Source organism: Ranitomeya variabilis, chromosome 8, assembly GCF_051348905.1.
Source record: "Ranitomeya variabilis isolate aRanVar5 chromosome 8, aRanVar5.hap1, whole genome shotgun sequence".
Taxonomy (NCBI): domain Eukaryota; kingdom Metazoa; phylum Chordata; class Amphibia; order Anura; family Dendrobatidae; genus Ranitomeya; species Ranitomeya variabilis.
In genome coordinates this window covers 70,712,515-70,728,579 of record NC_135239.1, presented here as the reverse complement: position 1 = coordinate 70,728,579, position 16,065 = coordinate 70,712,515, and the positions used below count along the sequence as shown (strand labels likewise).

The window sequence follows — 16,065 nt, the reverse complement described above, 5'->3', positions numbered from 1 at the left end:
AACTCTGGTTTCCACCCTCGTTTTTCTTCGGGTCATGTGGAACCTTCTGACTGCCCTGGGGTGGATTCTGTGGTGGATAGGTTGCAGCGGATCTGGAATCTTGTGGTGGACAACTTGAAGTTGTCACAGGAGAGGGCTCAGCGCTTTGCCAACCGCCGCCGCGGTGTGGGTCCCCGACTACGTGTTGGGGATTTGGTGTGGCTTTCTTCCCGCTTTGTTCCTATGAAGGTTTCCTCTCCCAAATTTAAACCTCGTTTTATTGGTCCTTACAAGATATTGGAAATCCTTAATCCTGTATCCTTTCGCCTGGATCTTCCGGTGTCGTTTGCTATCCACAACGTGTTTCATAGGTCCTTGTTGCGGCGGTACGTTGTGCCTGTGGTTCCTTCTGCTGAGCCTCCTGCTCCGGTGTTGGTTGAGGGCGAGTTGGAGTACGTGGTGGAGAAGATCTTGGATTCTCGTCTCTCCAGGCGGAGGCTTCAGTACCTGGTCAAGTGGAAGGGCTATGGTCAGGAAGATAATTCCTGGGTGGTCGCCTCTGATGTTCATGCGGCCGATTTAGTTCGTGCCTTTCACGCCGCTCATCCTGATCGCCCTGGTGGTCGTGGTGAGGGTTCGGTGACCCCTCACTAAGGGGGGGTACTGTTGTGATTTTGCTTTTTGCTCCCTCTAGTGGTCATTAGTGATTTGACTCTGGAGCGTCTGTCTTTTCCTATATCCTCACCTGGGCCGTTAGTTCAGGGGCGTTGCTATATAAGCTCCCTGGACCTTCAGTTCAATGCCTGGCATCGTTGAAATCAGAGCTAATCTGTTGTGCTCTTGTCCTCTGATCCTGGTTCCTGTTTTTCAAGCTAAGTCTGCTTCTTTGCTTTTGTTTTGTTTGGTATTTTTGTCCAGCTTGTTCCTATCTGTATCCTGACCTTTGCTGGAAGCTCTAGGGGGCTGGTGTTCTCCCCCCGGACCGTTAGACGGTTCGGGGGTTCTTGAATCTCCAGCGTGGATTTTTATAGGGTTTTTGTTGACCAGATAAGTTATCTTGCTATATTCTGCTATTAGTAAGCTGGCCTCTCTTTGCTGAACCTGGTTCATTTCTGTGTTTGTCATTTCCTCTTACCTCACCGTTATTATTTGTGGGGGGCTTGTATCTTGCTTTGGGGTCCCTTTCTCTGGAGGCAAGAGAGGTCTTTGTTTTCTTCTCCTAGGGGTAGTTAGATTCTCCGGCTGGCGCGAGTCATCTAGCGATCACCGTAGGCATGATCCCCGGCTACTTCTAGTGTTGGCGTTAGGAGTAGCTATTTGGTCAACCCAGTTACCACAGCCCTATGAGCTGGATTTTTGTATCTTGCAGACTTACACGTTCCTCTGAGACCCTGTCCACTGGGGTCATAACAATATTCATCACCTTATAAATTAAAGGGAACCTGTCACCCCCAAAATCGAAGGTGAGCAAAGTACTGCAGTGCGCAAGCGCTGGGCCTCTCTGACCTTTCCTGGCGCCTGCGCACTGCAGTACTTTGCTTTGTCCTCAACAGGGCAGATAAAGTACGCCTGTGCCGGAGCGTGAATACAAGAAGATGACGTCATCGTAAGAAGATGGGAGGCCCCAGACCGGACGCAACGTCCATCGTACCAGGACCGCCCCTGGGTGAGTATAATCTAACCACTTTTTCTCATCTTTCAGAATACATTGGGGACTTATCTACAGCATTATAGAATGCAGTAGATAAGCCACTGATGCTGGTGGGCTTAGCTCACCTTTGATTTTGGGGGTGACAGGTTCCCTTTAAGGAGGTCCAAACATCCACCACACCCGACGCGCGTGTCGCCACTAGTGATGAGCGAACGTGCACAGTTGTCTTATCCGAGCATCTGGGAGTGCTCGTGCATTATTTGTTACGCAATCCCCACATGGTCAGGCTCTCCAACAGCACCAAATCATGCGGCTGCAGAGACTAATATACGAGCACTACCAGATGGTCGGAGAACGCGTTATCAGAGCATTAAAAAAAAAAAAAAAAAAAATTAAGTGAATCATTCAGGGCATTTACAGATTTCTGAATTCTCCGCAAACCTGGAGCAATTGTGTGAATGTCCTGAACATTATTTTTCACTTTGCTAAAAATACAGTTGTCCCCCTTTAAGTAGTATTTGTTTTAACACTCTAAAATTTTAGTCTCAAACAGGTCGACCCTATTCCAAATTGATGTGTCCCAACCTTTTTGATACTTTTCTAAGCTTGACCTCGTTTTAGGTTGCTAAACAAGTTGGGAAAACAGGTTTAAAACAGGTTGTCATTGTCTGTTGGGAACACAGAAATATTAACTCCATGGTGATGGCTGTAGGACATGGCCAGCGTGCGGGCATCATAACTGTATGAAGTCCACTTAGAAGCCGGGTCCGACCCATGCAGCAGGGTTCGGGGCTCTGGGATGCTGTGCCGCACAAATCCTTCCTTCCTTGTCTGATGTCTACGGCTGCGTTCACCCCACCTGTGATTTCATCACACTCACACTGACCCGCTCTTTGCTCTGTTATGCTACGTTTACATTTGCGTTGTTGTGCGCAGCGTCGGCGACGCAACGCACGCACAACGCAGCGTTTTGTGACGCATGCGTTCATTTTTTTGACGCCAAAAAACTGCATCATGCAGCGTTGTCTGCGCCCAGACAGTTGCGCCAAAAATGACGCATGCGTCACAAAACGCTAGACAACGCATGTCCATGCACCCCCCCCCCCATGTTAAATATAGGGGCGCATGACGCATGCGTCGCCGCGGCTGCGCCCGACGCAATGCAAATGTGAACGTAGCATTACATAGGCGGCATAGTAACTGATGCAGTCACAGCAAGATCCCATTGAATCAACCTCTTAAATACTTCATAGTATATATATATATAGATTATATTATAAAATATTTATTCCATACAATGAATGATGAAAAAAGAAAAAGAGGAACTTTTTTGTTGGTCACCGCAATTATTTCTTTCCCCAAAATGCAATGAATAAGTGATGAAAAAGTCTGTAACTGCATGAATAAAAATGTCATATCAATGCTCAAAAATAAAATCATATCGTCATCATACAGGTTATGAATTTTTTTGCCACTACTTAGAGAGGGCAGCATGTATCGGAGCCCATTTAATCCTGAAGCATTGCATCATTTCAGAGAGAATCATTTCTAAAAGCCGGAGAAGAACTATAGAGAGAGACCCGACTAATCCAATGAAGTCCGGAGCTGGGTTCTCCCAACACCGCACCAGTTGTGCATCGGACTTAAAAAAACAAAACCCAATACTACTCTCAGGATCCTTGTCCTGAAGCCAAGTTGTTAGTCCGTGGCTGACGGACCAGAGCTCTGTGAGCTTCTGCCTATTTGCTGGAATCCTCAACATCTCTTCCAATTAGTAGGTCTGGCGTGATGACGTCTTGCTGGGCCTACGAATCAGGAGTTTCCTTAGAAGGCGGTTCACAAAGCACTAGGGGCCTTGTCCAGAGGCCGTGGACTACTGACGTGGCTGCTGGAGCAGTGTCCTATGCATCGATTTAATCATTTATACAAATAAATCCCTGTACAACAATTCCTTTATGTAATATCAAAAGTTGTCTCATCTAGAAAGCATTTTAGAACCGATGAAAATCTCTGCTCTTGCGTGATCTCATGGTCCACCATGACTATAATGTAGGAGCCAATTTTTAATCTTTTGGAACACCACCCCTACTACATATAATTACAGGAATTAAAAGGCAGGTGCTATAGACAAGAAATACAAGAGGATCAATGAAAGAGACTCACTAGCATTTAGCTCCTGAGTCAAATGTAGATGTTGTTCGGGCCAAAATTTTGTTCTGGGTTGCCACTTGCTGAAATAGGTACAGACGTGTACGTCTCATATTATGGGTCACAGTACTTCCATGGCACAATCATTCAGAGCATCTACTGGTCACTTGGCAGGGGCACAAAAATGTTGTGCAAGTGATCTACAGCCATGAAGCAAGAGATTAAGCTTTTACTTATATTTTAGGCCCAAAGACACCAAGTCTGACAGGTCTTATTCAGGGCGATTAAAGGGGAGTGTAAACATACAATCAATGTTCATGAAGGAGCATAGCCCTCCATTGGGCAGTCCTTTCTCCCCTGCTTTCAGCATCCCATGAAAAATGCATGGCAGGACACTTATGTTTTGTCATATGCAACCAATAACCGTTACCAATATTGGCCTGTATTACCAAGACTTACTAGCCAAGAGTGAGGTCCTAGCCAAGAGTGAGGTCCTAGCCAAGAGTGAGGTCCTAGCCAAGAGTGAGGTCCTAGCCAAGAGTGAGGTCCTAGCCAAGAGTGAGGTCCTAGCCAAGAGTGAGGTCCTAGCCAAGAGTGTTAGGCTTCTTTCACACTTCAGTTGTTTGGCGTCAGTCTGTTCCGACATAGTGACGGATCCGTCACAATTGTTGAGAAAACGGTTCTAACGGATCCGTTTTTTTGACGGATCAGTTACTTGGGGGTTGTCTGGGAAAAGTATCTACTTTTTGGAGCATGCGCAATTGAAAAAGCGGATTGGGGCGACGGATCTTCCGAAATGACGGTCGCGACGGATCCATCGCCCATAGGCGGCCATTCTATGGAATGGCGGACGTGACGGATCCGTTGCGAACCGCCATTTCGGCGCAGACAAAAAACGTTATAATGTCCGTCAATGTCTAGACAACGTCTGCCAAATTTCGACGGATCCATCGCATGGCGAATGGAACGGACGACCATCCGCCACAATCCGTCGCTAAGGCATGTCTATGGGAAAATAGCGGATCCCCCCCCCAAAAAATGGCGGATCCGCTATTTGAGGAAAATGGTGGTTTCAGACTGACGCCAAAAGACTGAAGTGTGAAAGAGGCCTTACTTATGCATGATACACAATAATGCAACCTACACAACAAATTGTGACTTAAGGGACATTTATGCGGCAAGATAATCTCTTGCGCATCACAACTTATCTTCATTCTCGCCAATGCTTCGCTCTGTGTAAACAGGACTCACACATCTGAGAAGCATGGCAGTCTGTGTGCACTGAGCGTTTTAGGATACGGGCATTCAAACGACAGCTGATCGGTAAAAGTTCACTGATCGATGGTTGGTCCATGTAAATGGACTTTAAGGCTGTGTGGACACTGTTTTTTCCACATGGAATTGGCCCCAAAACGCTAGGGAATCCTTATGCTATCCGTTATGCTTAACACTATGAGAATCTTGTAGTGCTGATCACATGATCAGTATTTTTCCTTTCAGGATTTGTGCGGCTTTTAAATCTGCAGCATGTCAATTCTTTGTGCCTTTTTGCTGCCTTTTTGCTGCATTTTTGCTGCCTTTTTGCTGCATTTTTCAACCATTGACTTCAATCCAGTCAGTCAAACACGCAGCAAAAGCGCAGCTTGCAGATTTGCTGAGTTTTTGCTCGCGTTTCTACAGACTTCCTATATCGAGTATTTCCCTCGCTTCAAATATGAAGGGCCATTTCTGGGGCAGCTGAGGGCTGGCATTTTTAGTCTGGGACGGGGCAAATAAGCATAAAAAAAAAAAGGTTGAAAGGAAATTACACCACAAAACTTTTTTTTTTTTTTTTCAATTATCTTTAGCTCCAAAAACCATTCATTGCTGTATATAAACACATAAAAAAACATGCAAAAACACACCAAAACACGCTTTTTGCATTGTGTTCTTGCTGCCCTTGCACTGAGCGAGGCTGCGTCTGCGTCACTTGATCAGCTGCTCCTGGCGCCGTTGAATTCATGCAGAGTGACTTCAGACCAGACAACCTTCTACATTGTACTTCCGTAAAAGGTTTATTCCCATCTCCAATGTTTATGCCGCATCCACATATAAGATGAGCCACACATCCCAGTGGCTGAACAACATCTGCCTCGAGAACAGGGCCCAAAGCTGTCAATGGAGAAGTTGTAACATTCTCTACTCTCTGTTGATTTGTATACAAGTTACAAAAATTAGAGTTTATTTGCTCTTTAATTCTTAGGCCTACCATGCATGAGCGGAGAGAGCAGAGCATGTGCAGCCACCTCTCCAGTCCAGCCAGCACATGATGGGGCCGTATTCTCTACAAACATGCTGATCCCAGAGAATATCCCATAAATGCCTGAGATAGGGCAAGCCCTTTAACATACCAGTTGATATAACACCATACTAGGCACAATTTGAGCTTTTTCATGTCCCGACAAATTTGGAAAGGCGACTAGAAACATGATCTTGGTCTTAAAGGAGATTCACTTTGTCAAATATATTACGTCTAGTAGGAAGTAGCGCTTGTCCATCAGAAGGGTGAATATCTTCAAAAATTTTTTTTAAGAGACGTGCCATTCAATTAAATTGGCAAATTGTCTCTTCAGAGAGGAAGAGGACTAGAACTCTAGTGCCACCTATTGGAAGTAGCGATCCTAACAGTCAATGTCGACCCTTTAACGAGCCTTGTCACATGACTTAGGATAATAGCCAAACCAGAATCTCAATTTCCAGACACTGTGTTTCGGGGTACTGCCCCTCGTCAGTGCAAAGTGGAGATCTGGTTTGGCTGATTAAGTCATGTGACAAGGCTCGTTAAAGGGTCGACATTGACTGTTAGGATTGCTACTTCCAATAGGTGGCACTAGAGTTCTAGTCCTCTTCCTCTCTGAAGAGACAATTTGCATATTTCCCAGAGGAGCATTGCGGCTTTAAGTCTCCTCACCTCGGCATGCTTATCATGTCACTCTCCGCAAGGAGAAACGATACTTCTTGAATAAAATTGGCACAAATCTCTAAAAATATCCTTTACAATAAGTTCTTACATCTACAATAAAAACAAACAAACAAAAAGCAAACACTTTACCTGGTAACACCCTAACTATATAAGTTTTCTTCTTTTCCCCAGCAAATATATCAGCTCCATAACGAGGTTTTGGTCAGCTACAACGTAATTTTTCCTCTATTTGCAGACTTGATCACTTAATGTTTGCTCAGTAATTAACCGGAAATTTACCTCTGCTATAAAACTAGTAAAAGACGTGGCTAATGCTATTTACACCCCAAACACCATTTAGTATATTTAGGCTGCATAATTATACATAATGCCATAGTCTATATAGACATGGCTTCGTAAAACAGTGAAATGGATAAAACAGTATTACACGGCATTGTCCTGTTTAGTAGAAGCTGTGATATTCATATGGCACTATGGTTAAAAGGGATTTCCCAATTCCATCACCCCCATCTCAACATAGGACGTGTCCTACATCAAGTCCCCATGTACGGAGCTGGCTAAAATGCTGAACCCATCACACCGGATGGCGGCTGTGTTACACAGTCGGCATCTGCCTGTAACAGCACTGGTCGGAGCTCGCTGTGATCACTGCCATTTCACCATTAAAAAAAAAAAAATTGCCAGAGTGTGTACAACACAATCAAGTTATTTCACAAAACAGTCAGGTTTTTTTTTTTTCATATAAAAGATGGGAAATAAATAAATAAATAAAATAAAAATTAGACTTGCCTCCCTTTTTTTAAATTAAAAAGTAAAGAAATGTAAAAAAAGGGAAGATATTTTGGTATCATGGAGTCTGTAAAAATCCAATTAAAATGCATAACTAGTTCATATGGTAAACGTAAAGAAAACTAAAATTAAAAAATACCAGAATTGTGTTGTTTTTTTTTCACAATGCAGAAGAGAAGTCATACTACAGCTCCATCGACAGATTAATAAAAAGTTACAGGTCTCCAAATAGTGATAAAAAAAATAAAAAATCATTTTCTGAATTTTTCACCCCCCATATAGAGTACCCATCACCAATATGGGGCTGTCTTTCTGCATGCCAGGATCCCACAACCCATTAACTTGGTGGAAAGTTTGGCCCTTTCAGGGGCATTAGGCGGATTTGTCAGCACTTCTGACACCAAGTTATGTTTAATAAGTTCATCAGTCTGGAGCGGTCCACTGTTAACCAAAATGGGCAGCCCCAGATTGGTGACAGCTACTCTTAACCCCGTCACCCCCCCGGTGATTTTCTGTTCCAACCCCAGCTCCCCCCCCCTTCCAAGAGCCATAAATTAATATTTCAGTCAATATAGCCACATTAGCGCTTGGTTTTTTTGTGGGAATGACATCATACATTTTATCATGTGACACACTGGAAAGCGAGAAAAATTCCAAGAGCGTTGAAATTGCAAAAAAAAAAACCTGATTTTTTTTGGGTCTTTTATCTACTACGTTCACTATATGGTAAAACTGACAAGGCAGTACGATTCTCCAGGTAAGTACGAGCATGGAGATATCAAACTTAGGAAATAAAAATGTAAAATTTCGCTTGTGTCACCATTTTCTGAGACCCATAAAGTTTTCATCTTTCAATATATACGGCCGTGCCAGGGCTTATTTTTTTTGCACCGTGAACTGACATTTTTATGGATTCCATAGATCCAAGGTTTTGTAGAGGCCAAAAAAATCACCCATAATTCTGGAGTTTTGATTTTTTTCTTCTCGTTACACAGTTTACCAATGAGATTAATTTTATAATTTTGACAGGTCAGACTATTCCAAATGCAGCGATAACAAATGTGTATTTTAATTTATATTAAATGGGGCAAAAGGGGGGCGATTTGAACGTGTTTTTTTCCATTTCACTTTTTACTGTACTTCATAGTCCCCTTAGAGGACCTGAAGATGCTATCGCTGATCGCCTGCCCACTGTGTTCAGAGACACCCGCGGCCCACCCGCGGAGACTGACATGCGGCGTGTCTCTCCAGACCGCTGCATGTTAATTTCTCTTGCGGAGACGTGAGTGTCCACAAAATAAATTTCACTAATGGAATGTATTGAATGTGGTGAATCCGCATGATTCAGTGAACACATGCGGAATCACCTGCGCTCAATAGATGGCAGCGCTTTGGACGGAGTGGACATGTGCTGCGTACAAAGAACTGCCACTTGAGAAAACAGGATCCTGCAAATTTTTCTGTTTTTTCTCATAGACTTGTATTAGCGATGGATTGTGACGGATGGCCATCCGTTTCATCTGTTGTGCACTGCATCCGTCGGCAAAAAACGGTCCATCGGGCGGAGAAAACGTTCAGAGGAACTTTTTTTGTGCACGTCGGAAAATCGCTCAGCGACGCATCCTGCGCTGCCCGTCACTGGCTATAATGGAAGCCTATGGGCGCAGGATCCATCACTGACTGTGAAAAACAGGAATCCAGCGACGTATCACGTTTTTGCCTTCTGAGCATGCCCGGAAGGATTCGCTCTCGCTCTCCCTCCCGCTCTCAGAATCTTATACCTGAAAATCCAGGCACGAACTCCTTCGACGCATCCATCACAACACTGGATGCGTTGCACACGTTTTCCGCTACTTTCACAACGTCCGTCCATACGTCGCTTCACTGCATTGCGACGCACCCGCAGCGACGGAAGTGTGAAAGAAGCCTTTACTTTCAAGATAACCATGCTGTATCTAGCTTAAGTTTGGGGGTCCCAAACAACCATAGCATAAACCTATGATCACCTCACCCCAAAAAAGTTACGTTAAATACCAAGAAAACAATATGCAAAATATAATCAAGATTGTATCAATTAACAATAATACACAAATACTAAAGAAAAACAACATTAAAAAACCCATAACACCCAAATAAAAAGAGCAGGCAGTCCAAGTACAAATCCATCAGAATAATGAGGGTATAGAGAAACACAATAATTATACAGACCTAGAGATTATATGGACATTGAACAATGGAAATACAAAGCATACTAAAGCATTGTATAACCTGCCATAATGAGAGATCAGGTAAATTAACCACCAAGAGGTGAAAGACCCCTGTAGTAGGACTCACAATAGAGACTTTGGCTGCATTCAACAGACTAGAGTCAAGCACCATACTGAAGTTTGCACATCAACTATACACATTGCATGAAAGCTGCAAAAGTAGAATTACTAATATCTTCCCATATTCAACATTCCTGAGTATAGAGTGCTACCAGGTCAAAATTGACCCGTTTTCGCCCTTATTTTATTCCTACTGATTCTACGTAATTGGTTTATTTTTTAACCCACCATACAGTTCCAGAGATGTCTATTTAGCACTAATTTTTATGGTCTTAGTCAAGGGGGGTGTATCCAATAGGATTCTCTAGGGGGGCAGGTGTTTAAGCTGTTCTGAGGGAAGCCCCTTAGACCATAAAACTTCACAGCAGCGCTGGAGAGGTGCTTCTAATCTAGGTTCCCTGCCCATACCCTCACACTTACTCGCCATAGTCTGCACCTTGTATCGCCGCCGCTCTAGTCGATCTCCAGTAGGTTGTGACCTGCCGGCTTCCCCAGTGGTTGGTGGAGCAAGCCAGAAATCACTATCAATGCAAATCTAGGAGAGCAGCAAAGTTGTGGTCACAAGATGGCATCGAAGGAAGGTGAAGATGGAGTCAGGTAAGTATAAGGCTATGGTTAGACACCTTAGAATAAAAGGCACCACTCCAGCGCTTAAAAAAAAAGTCCCCCCCAAAAAACACTGGAGTTAAGTCCCATATCTCTGGAAACACATGGCAGAATGAACCAACTACTTCTGACCTGGAGGCAGATCCTCTAAATTTCAGCCTACACTTTCCGTGATGTGTGTCGTGTTGTACGATATAAAATGCCTGAGCTACTACACAAAATTGACTCAAGTCAATGACCTATATGCTGGGGATATGACCGAGAACCAAGAATGGTATTGCATATTTGGCAAAGCTACTCTACTACCAAACAATTCTGGAGCAAAACTTAAAACTTCAAAGAGATTCTTAACCTCCACGTGGGAATCTTCAATAATACAGCTTAAGGCTTCTTACACACTGGCGTTTTTTTCAATACGTCGCAATGCGTCGTTTAGGGGAAAAAACGCATCCTGCAAAGTTGTCTGCAGGATGCGTTTTTGCCCCATAGACTAACATTAGCGACGCATTGACACACGTTGCAACCGTCGTGAGACAGTTGCGCCATGTTGTGGCGGTCCGCCGGGAGCAAAAAACGTTACATGTACCGTTTTTTGCTGCCAACGGTCCGCTTTTTCCGACCGCGCATGTGTGGCCGGAACTCCGCCCCCACCTCCCCGCACCTCACAATGGGGCAGCGGATGCGCTGGAAAAATGCATCCGCTGCCCCCGTTGTGCGGCGCATTCACTGCTAGCGTCAGTAACCTCGGCCCGACGCACTGCGACGGGCCGAGTACGACGCTAGTGTGAAAGTAGCCTAAAACAGAACATTACACTTGAATTAAAAAAATTGTTTCTTATATCAAAAGATACGGATGCACCCGCAATCTTAGACTAGAGGAAAGATGATACCTCGTCTGAAAATTCCACTATGCATACTTTTTAAATTTATTTTTTTAAAGGCAACATCAGAGAACACAACTACAATCATGAATCACATCTGTGACAAATGGCCATGCTATCAAAAGTCAAAAGCAATTGAACCTTTATTTCAGTCCCAAAATAATACAGTAAAAAAACAGTAACAACTTCACAACATAAAATCACTTTTAAGCTAAACACTGATAGATCTATAAGCCCTGCATTGCACCGCTATAAAAGAGGTCAGTAGTGTAAATGTATAGAGCGGTATTAAGGAATTCCTTTAAAAACAAAGTGAGTTAATACATACAATTTCAGTAATTTTAGGGTCTTCAGTTTCCTCTCCCTCTGGATCAGCCATGATAAGTTCTCTCTGCAAGTTCTCTTTCATTTTAAAGGCTCCACACAATTACGGTACTTTTTTCCCCCAATTTTGCAGCAGTCTTATAAAAGTGTGTGCCATCATTCAGACAGAGGATTGCAAGTTTCCTTTTGGGTCTTGCATAGCAAAAAGGTGTGTAATAGGAGGAGCAACTCTGCAGCTCTACTGCCATGTCACCAAACCAGGGTGTAAGGGATCAAGGCAAGTAAGAGGATGACATCACAGACCAATATATAAGCTTGTGTGGGGCTTTCTAGTCTCCAGTGGATGAAGTATTCATCCAAAGATCTGTTCACAGCAGCACACACTGTTCCAGGATGCAAAATGCTGTATCCAGCGAGCTACATATTGGCAGAGGGAAAGTCCGTGCAAACAGCGGTTCTTTGTATACCAACTCCATGCAAAGCGTCACCAGGATACTGATATCTCTCTCCTCTAATCCGGTAAAGGCAACTACTTAATAAACCAGCAACGATCAGGCACTGAATATCTTACAAGGGTCAGAACTCAGGGAAAAAAAAACCAAACAAAAAAACCCCCCACAACACTAAAGAATGCGGAATTTCAAGTTAGAATAGAAAGCACACCAAATCCAGCCCACATGGTTTAAAAAAATGCAACTTTTCCACTTCGGGTGCTAAAACAACGGCGGGAAGAACTATACAAGTGTCCAATTTGGGGCATGGTGTCCACACTGAACAGCCGTAAGAGGAATATTCATGGACAAAAAGGGAATTTTTGACTTCATAAAGTGGTGACCATTACATATGCAATAATTCACTGAAAATACACTACCGTTCAAAAGTTTAGGGTCACCCAGACAATTTTGTGTTTTCCATGAAAACTCATACTTTTATTATTCAAATGAATTGCCAAATGAATTAAAAATCTTGTCCAGACATTAACAAGGTTCAAAAAAGATTTTTATTTGAAATAATTTTCTCCTTTAAACTTTGCTTTCGTCAAAGAATGCTCCCTTTGCAGCAATTAAAGCATTGCAGACATTGGGTTCCCTTTAACTGCTAGAATGCCAGTCACCCCCAAAATCGAAGAGGAGCTAAGCCCACCAGCATCAGGGGCTTATCTACAGCATTCTGTAATGCTGTAGATAAGCCCCCGATGTATCCTGAAAGATGAGAAAAAGAGGTTATATTATACTCATCCAGGGGCGGTCCCTGCTGCGGTCCGGTCCGGGGCCTCCCATCTTCATAGGATGATGTCCTCTTCTTGTCTTCATGCTGTGGCTCCGGCACAGGCGTACTTTATTTGCCCTGTTAAGGGCAGAGCAAAGTACTGCAGTGCGCAGGTGCCAGGAAAGGTCAGAGAGGCCCAGCGCCCGCACACTGCAGTACTTTGCTCTGCCCTCAAAAGGGCAAATAAAGTACGCCTGCGCCGGAGCCGCAGCGTGAATGCAAGAAGAGGACGTAATTGTAAGAAGATAGGAGGCCCCGGACCGGGACCGCCCCTGGGTGAGTATAATCTAACCTCTTTTTTTCATCTTTCAGGATACATCGGGGGCTTATCTACAGCATTACAGAATGCTGTAGATAAGCCCCTGATGCTGGTGGGCTTAGCTCATCTTCGATTTTGGAGGTGACAGGTTCCCTTTAATTTGCGGAGGTAATCTGGAGAAATTTCACCCCATGCTTCCAGAAGCCCCTCCCACAAGTTGGTTTGGCTTGATGGGCACTTTTTGAGTACCATACGGTCAAGACAGTCCCACATCAGATCAATAGGGTTGAGATTTGGTGACTGTGCTGGCCACTCCATTAGATAGAATACCAGCTACCTGCTTCTTCCCTAAATAGTTCTTGCATAATTTGGAGGTGTGCTTTGGGTCATTGTCCTGTTGTAGGACGAAACTGGCGCCAATCAATCACTGCCCACAGGGTATGGCATGGCGTTGCAAAATGGAGTGATAGCCTTCCTTATTCAATATCCCTTTTACCGTGTACAAATCTCCCACTTTACCAGCACCAAAGCAACCCCAGACAATCACATTACCTCCACCATGCTTGACAGATGGCGTCAGGCACTCTTCCAGCATCTTTTCAGTTGTTCTGCGTCTCACAAATGTTCTTCTGTGTGATCCAAACACCTCAAACTTGGATTTGTCTGTCCATAACACTTTTTTCCAATCTTCCTCTCTCCAATGTCGGTGTTCTTTTGCCCATATTAATCTTTTCCTTTTATTAGCCAGTCTCCGATATGGCTTTTTCTTTGCCTCTTTCAGCATCCCGGAGTCGCCTCTTCACTGTAGACGTTGACACTGGTGTTTTGCGTGTACTATTTAATGAAGCTGCCAGTTGAGGACCTGTGAGGCTTCAATTTCTCAAATGACAGACTCTAATGTACTTGTCTTGTTGTTCAGTTGTGCAGCGGGGCCTCCCACTTCTCTTTCTACTCTGGTTAGAGCCTGTTTGTGTTCTCATCTGAAGGGAGTAGTACACACCGTTGTAGGAAATCTTCAGTTTCTTGGCAATTTCTTGCATGGAATAGCCTTCATTTCAAAGAACAAGAATAGACTGTCGAGATTCACATGAAAGTTCTTTTTTTCTGGCCATTTTGATAGTTTAATAGAACCAACAAATGTAATGCTCCAGATTCTCAACTAGCTCAAAGGAAGGTCAGGTTTATAGGTTCTCGAATCAGCCAAACTGTTTTCAGCTGTGATAACATACTTGCACAAGGGTTTTCAAGGGTATTCTAACCATCCATTAGCCTTCTTACACAATTAGCAAACACAAAGTACCATAAGAACACTGGAATGATGGTTGTTGGAAATGGGCCTCTATACACCTATGAAGATATTGCATTACAAACCAGATGTTTGCAGCTAGAATAGTCATTTACCACATTAACAATGTATAGAGTGTATTTCTGAATCATTTAATGTTAGCTTCATTGGAAAAAAACTGCTTTTCTTTCAAAAATAAGGAAATTTCTAAGTGACCCTAAACTTTGGAACGGTAGTGTGTATTTTTGGAATTTTCGTTAAAAAAAAATACAAAAAACAAAACCTCGCATTCACAAAACAGTAATGTATATCAAATACAATCAGATCCTATGAGTAAGGGTGCCCTGGTGTGCCAGAAAACGCGCCAGGCAGAGAGTCTCTCTCTCTTAATATTGTTTTTTTTTTTAAATGTTCAAATAAAATTGAAATTTTACTTAAACTGGATGGAAACTCCCCTTCTTCCCCAAATACAATCGCCGTTTACTTAAAGGGAACCTGTCACCCCCCCCAGTCGTTTCAAACTAAAAGAGCCACCTTGTGCAGCAGTAATGCTGCATTCTGACAAGGTGGCTCTTTTAGTTCTGGGTGCTGTAACTGGAGAAATAATCAGTTTTATAATTTGTCTGAGGTACCTGGTCCTCAGTCAAGTTGGCCGGCGTTTCCCCCCTGCTTCAGACAGCACACTGCTTTCACTCACATCTTCTTGGCGCCGGGCGCCGCCTCCTCCTCACCGCTGTTTTCAAAAGTAGCCGGCGCCTGCGCTCTTATCCCCTGCCTGGTGCAGGCGCAGTGAGCGCTGCCCGTCTTTCCTCATATGCAGCCCAGCTGACTGCGCCTGCGCCGCCGCCCCGCCTGTGAATCCCAGCCCCGCAGTGACTTATGATTTATTCACATTGCGGGGCTGGGAATCACAGGCAGGGCGGCCGCGCAGGCGCAGTCAGCTGGGCTGCATATGAGGAAAGACGGCCAGCACTCACTGCGCCTGCACCAGGCAGGGGAAAAGAGCGCAGGCGCCGGCTACTTTTGAAAACAGCGGTGGTCTTAAAAAAAACAAAAAAACAAAACACTACTACAGCAAAATGGCAGCAGTAGCATATATCGCTTACCAATAGATGCTACTACGCACGTGTAGTGACCAGGAAAGCCATTACTAATGTATGTTATATATCATATGGTAAGTGTGTTCTCTATTCCTTACATGATTACACTTGCGACACCAGCTCCCCGTCTTGCCTTGGGAGGAGGTAAACTAATTATATGCTGCCCTCTCCTGCCTTGTTTTGGTATTACAACTTGTAGTACTATACTGCCCTCTTCTGCCTTAGTTTGACATTGCAACGTGTTTTTCTGATTTGAAGGTTAGTGGAAGTTGGAGGTGGTGCGTGCGGGACGAAAGGCACTTTATGTACGGTTTTGGTGAGGAGAGGAGGTAGAAAATTGGGGCTCCAGGATTGGGACAAGCGGGGTGTACAAACAGCACCCTATTCGGAGTGCCCCGAGTCTTACAGCAACAGAGTGCCGAGACAAGAGAAGGAACTGCAGAACTGCGCAGCAGATTCCCTGGATACCCCGATCTGATTAAGGT

General features: G+C 44.0%; 1 protein-coding gene across 4 annotated transcripts in view; it reads right to left on the bottom strand.

Annotated features, from left to right (window-relative positions):
• SLC35A3 (solute carrier family 35 member A3) overlaps window positions 1-16,065 on the bottom strand; it is a 102,356-nt gene that overhangs the window by 27,682 nt on the left and 58,609 nt on the right. Inside the window, exon 1 of one of the 4 annotated variants that reach the window (XM_077277447.1) lies at window positions 11,672-12,163. The exons of the other annotated variants lie outside the window; for them this stretch is intronic. Coding sequence (XP_077133562.1) covers window positions 11,672-11,752 — 81 coding nt within the window. The 5' untranslated portion in view covers window positions 11,753-12,163. Of the gene's footprint in view, window positions 1-11,671; window positions 12,164-16,065 lie in introns of those variants that run through there. 4 annotated transcript variants of the gene reach the window in all.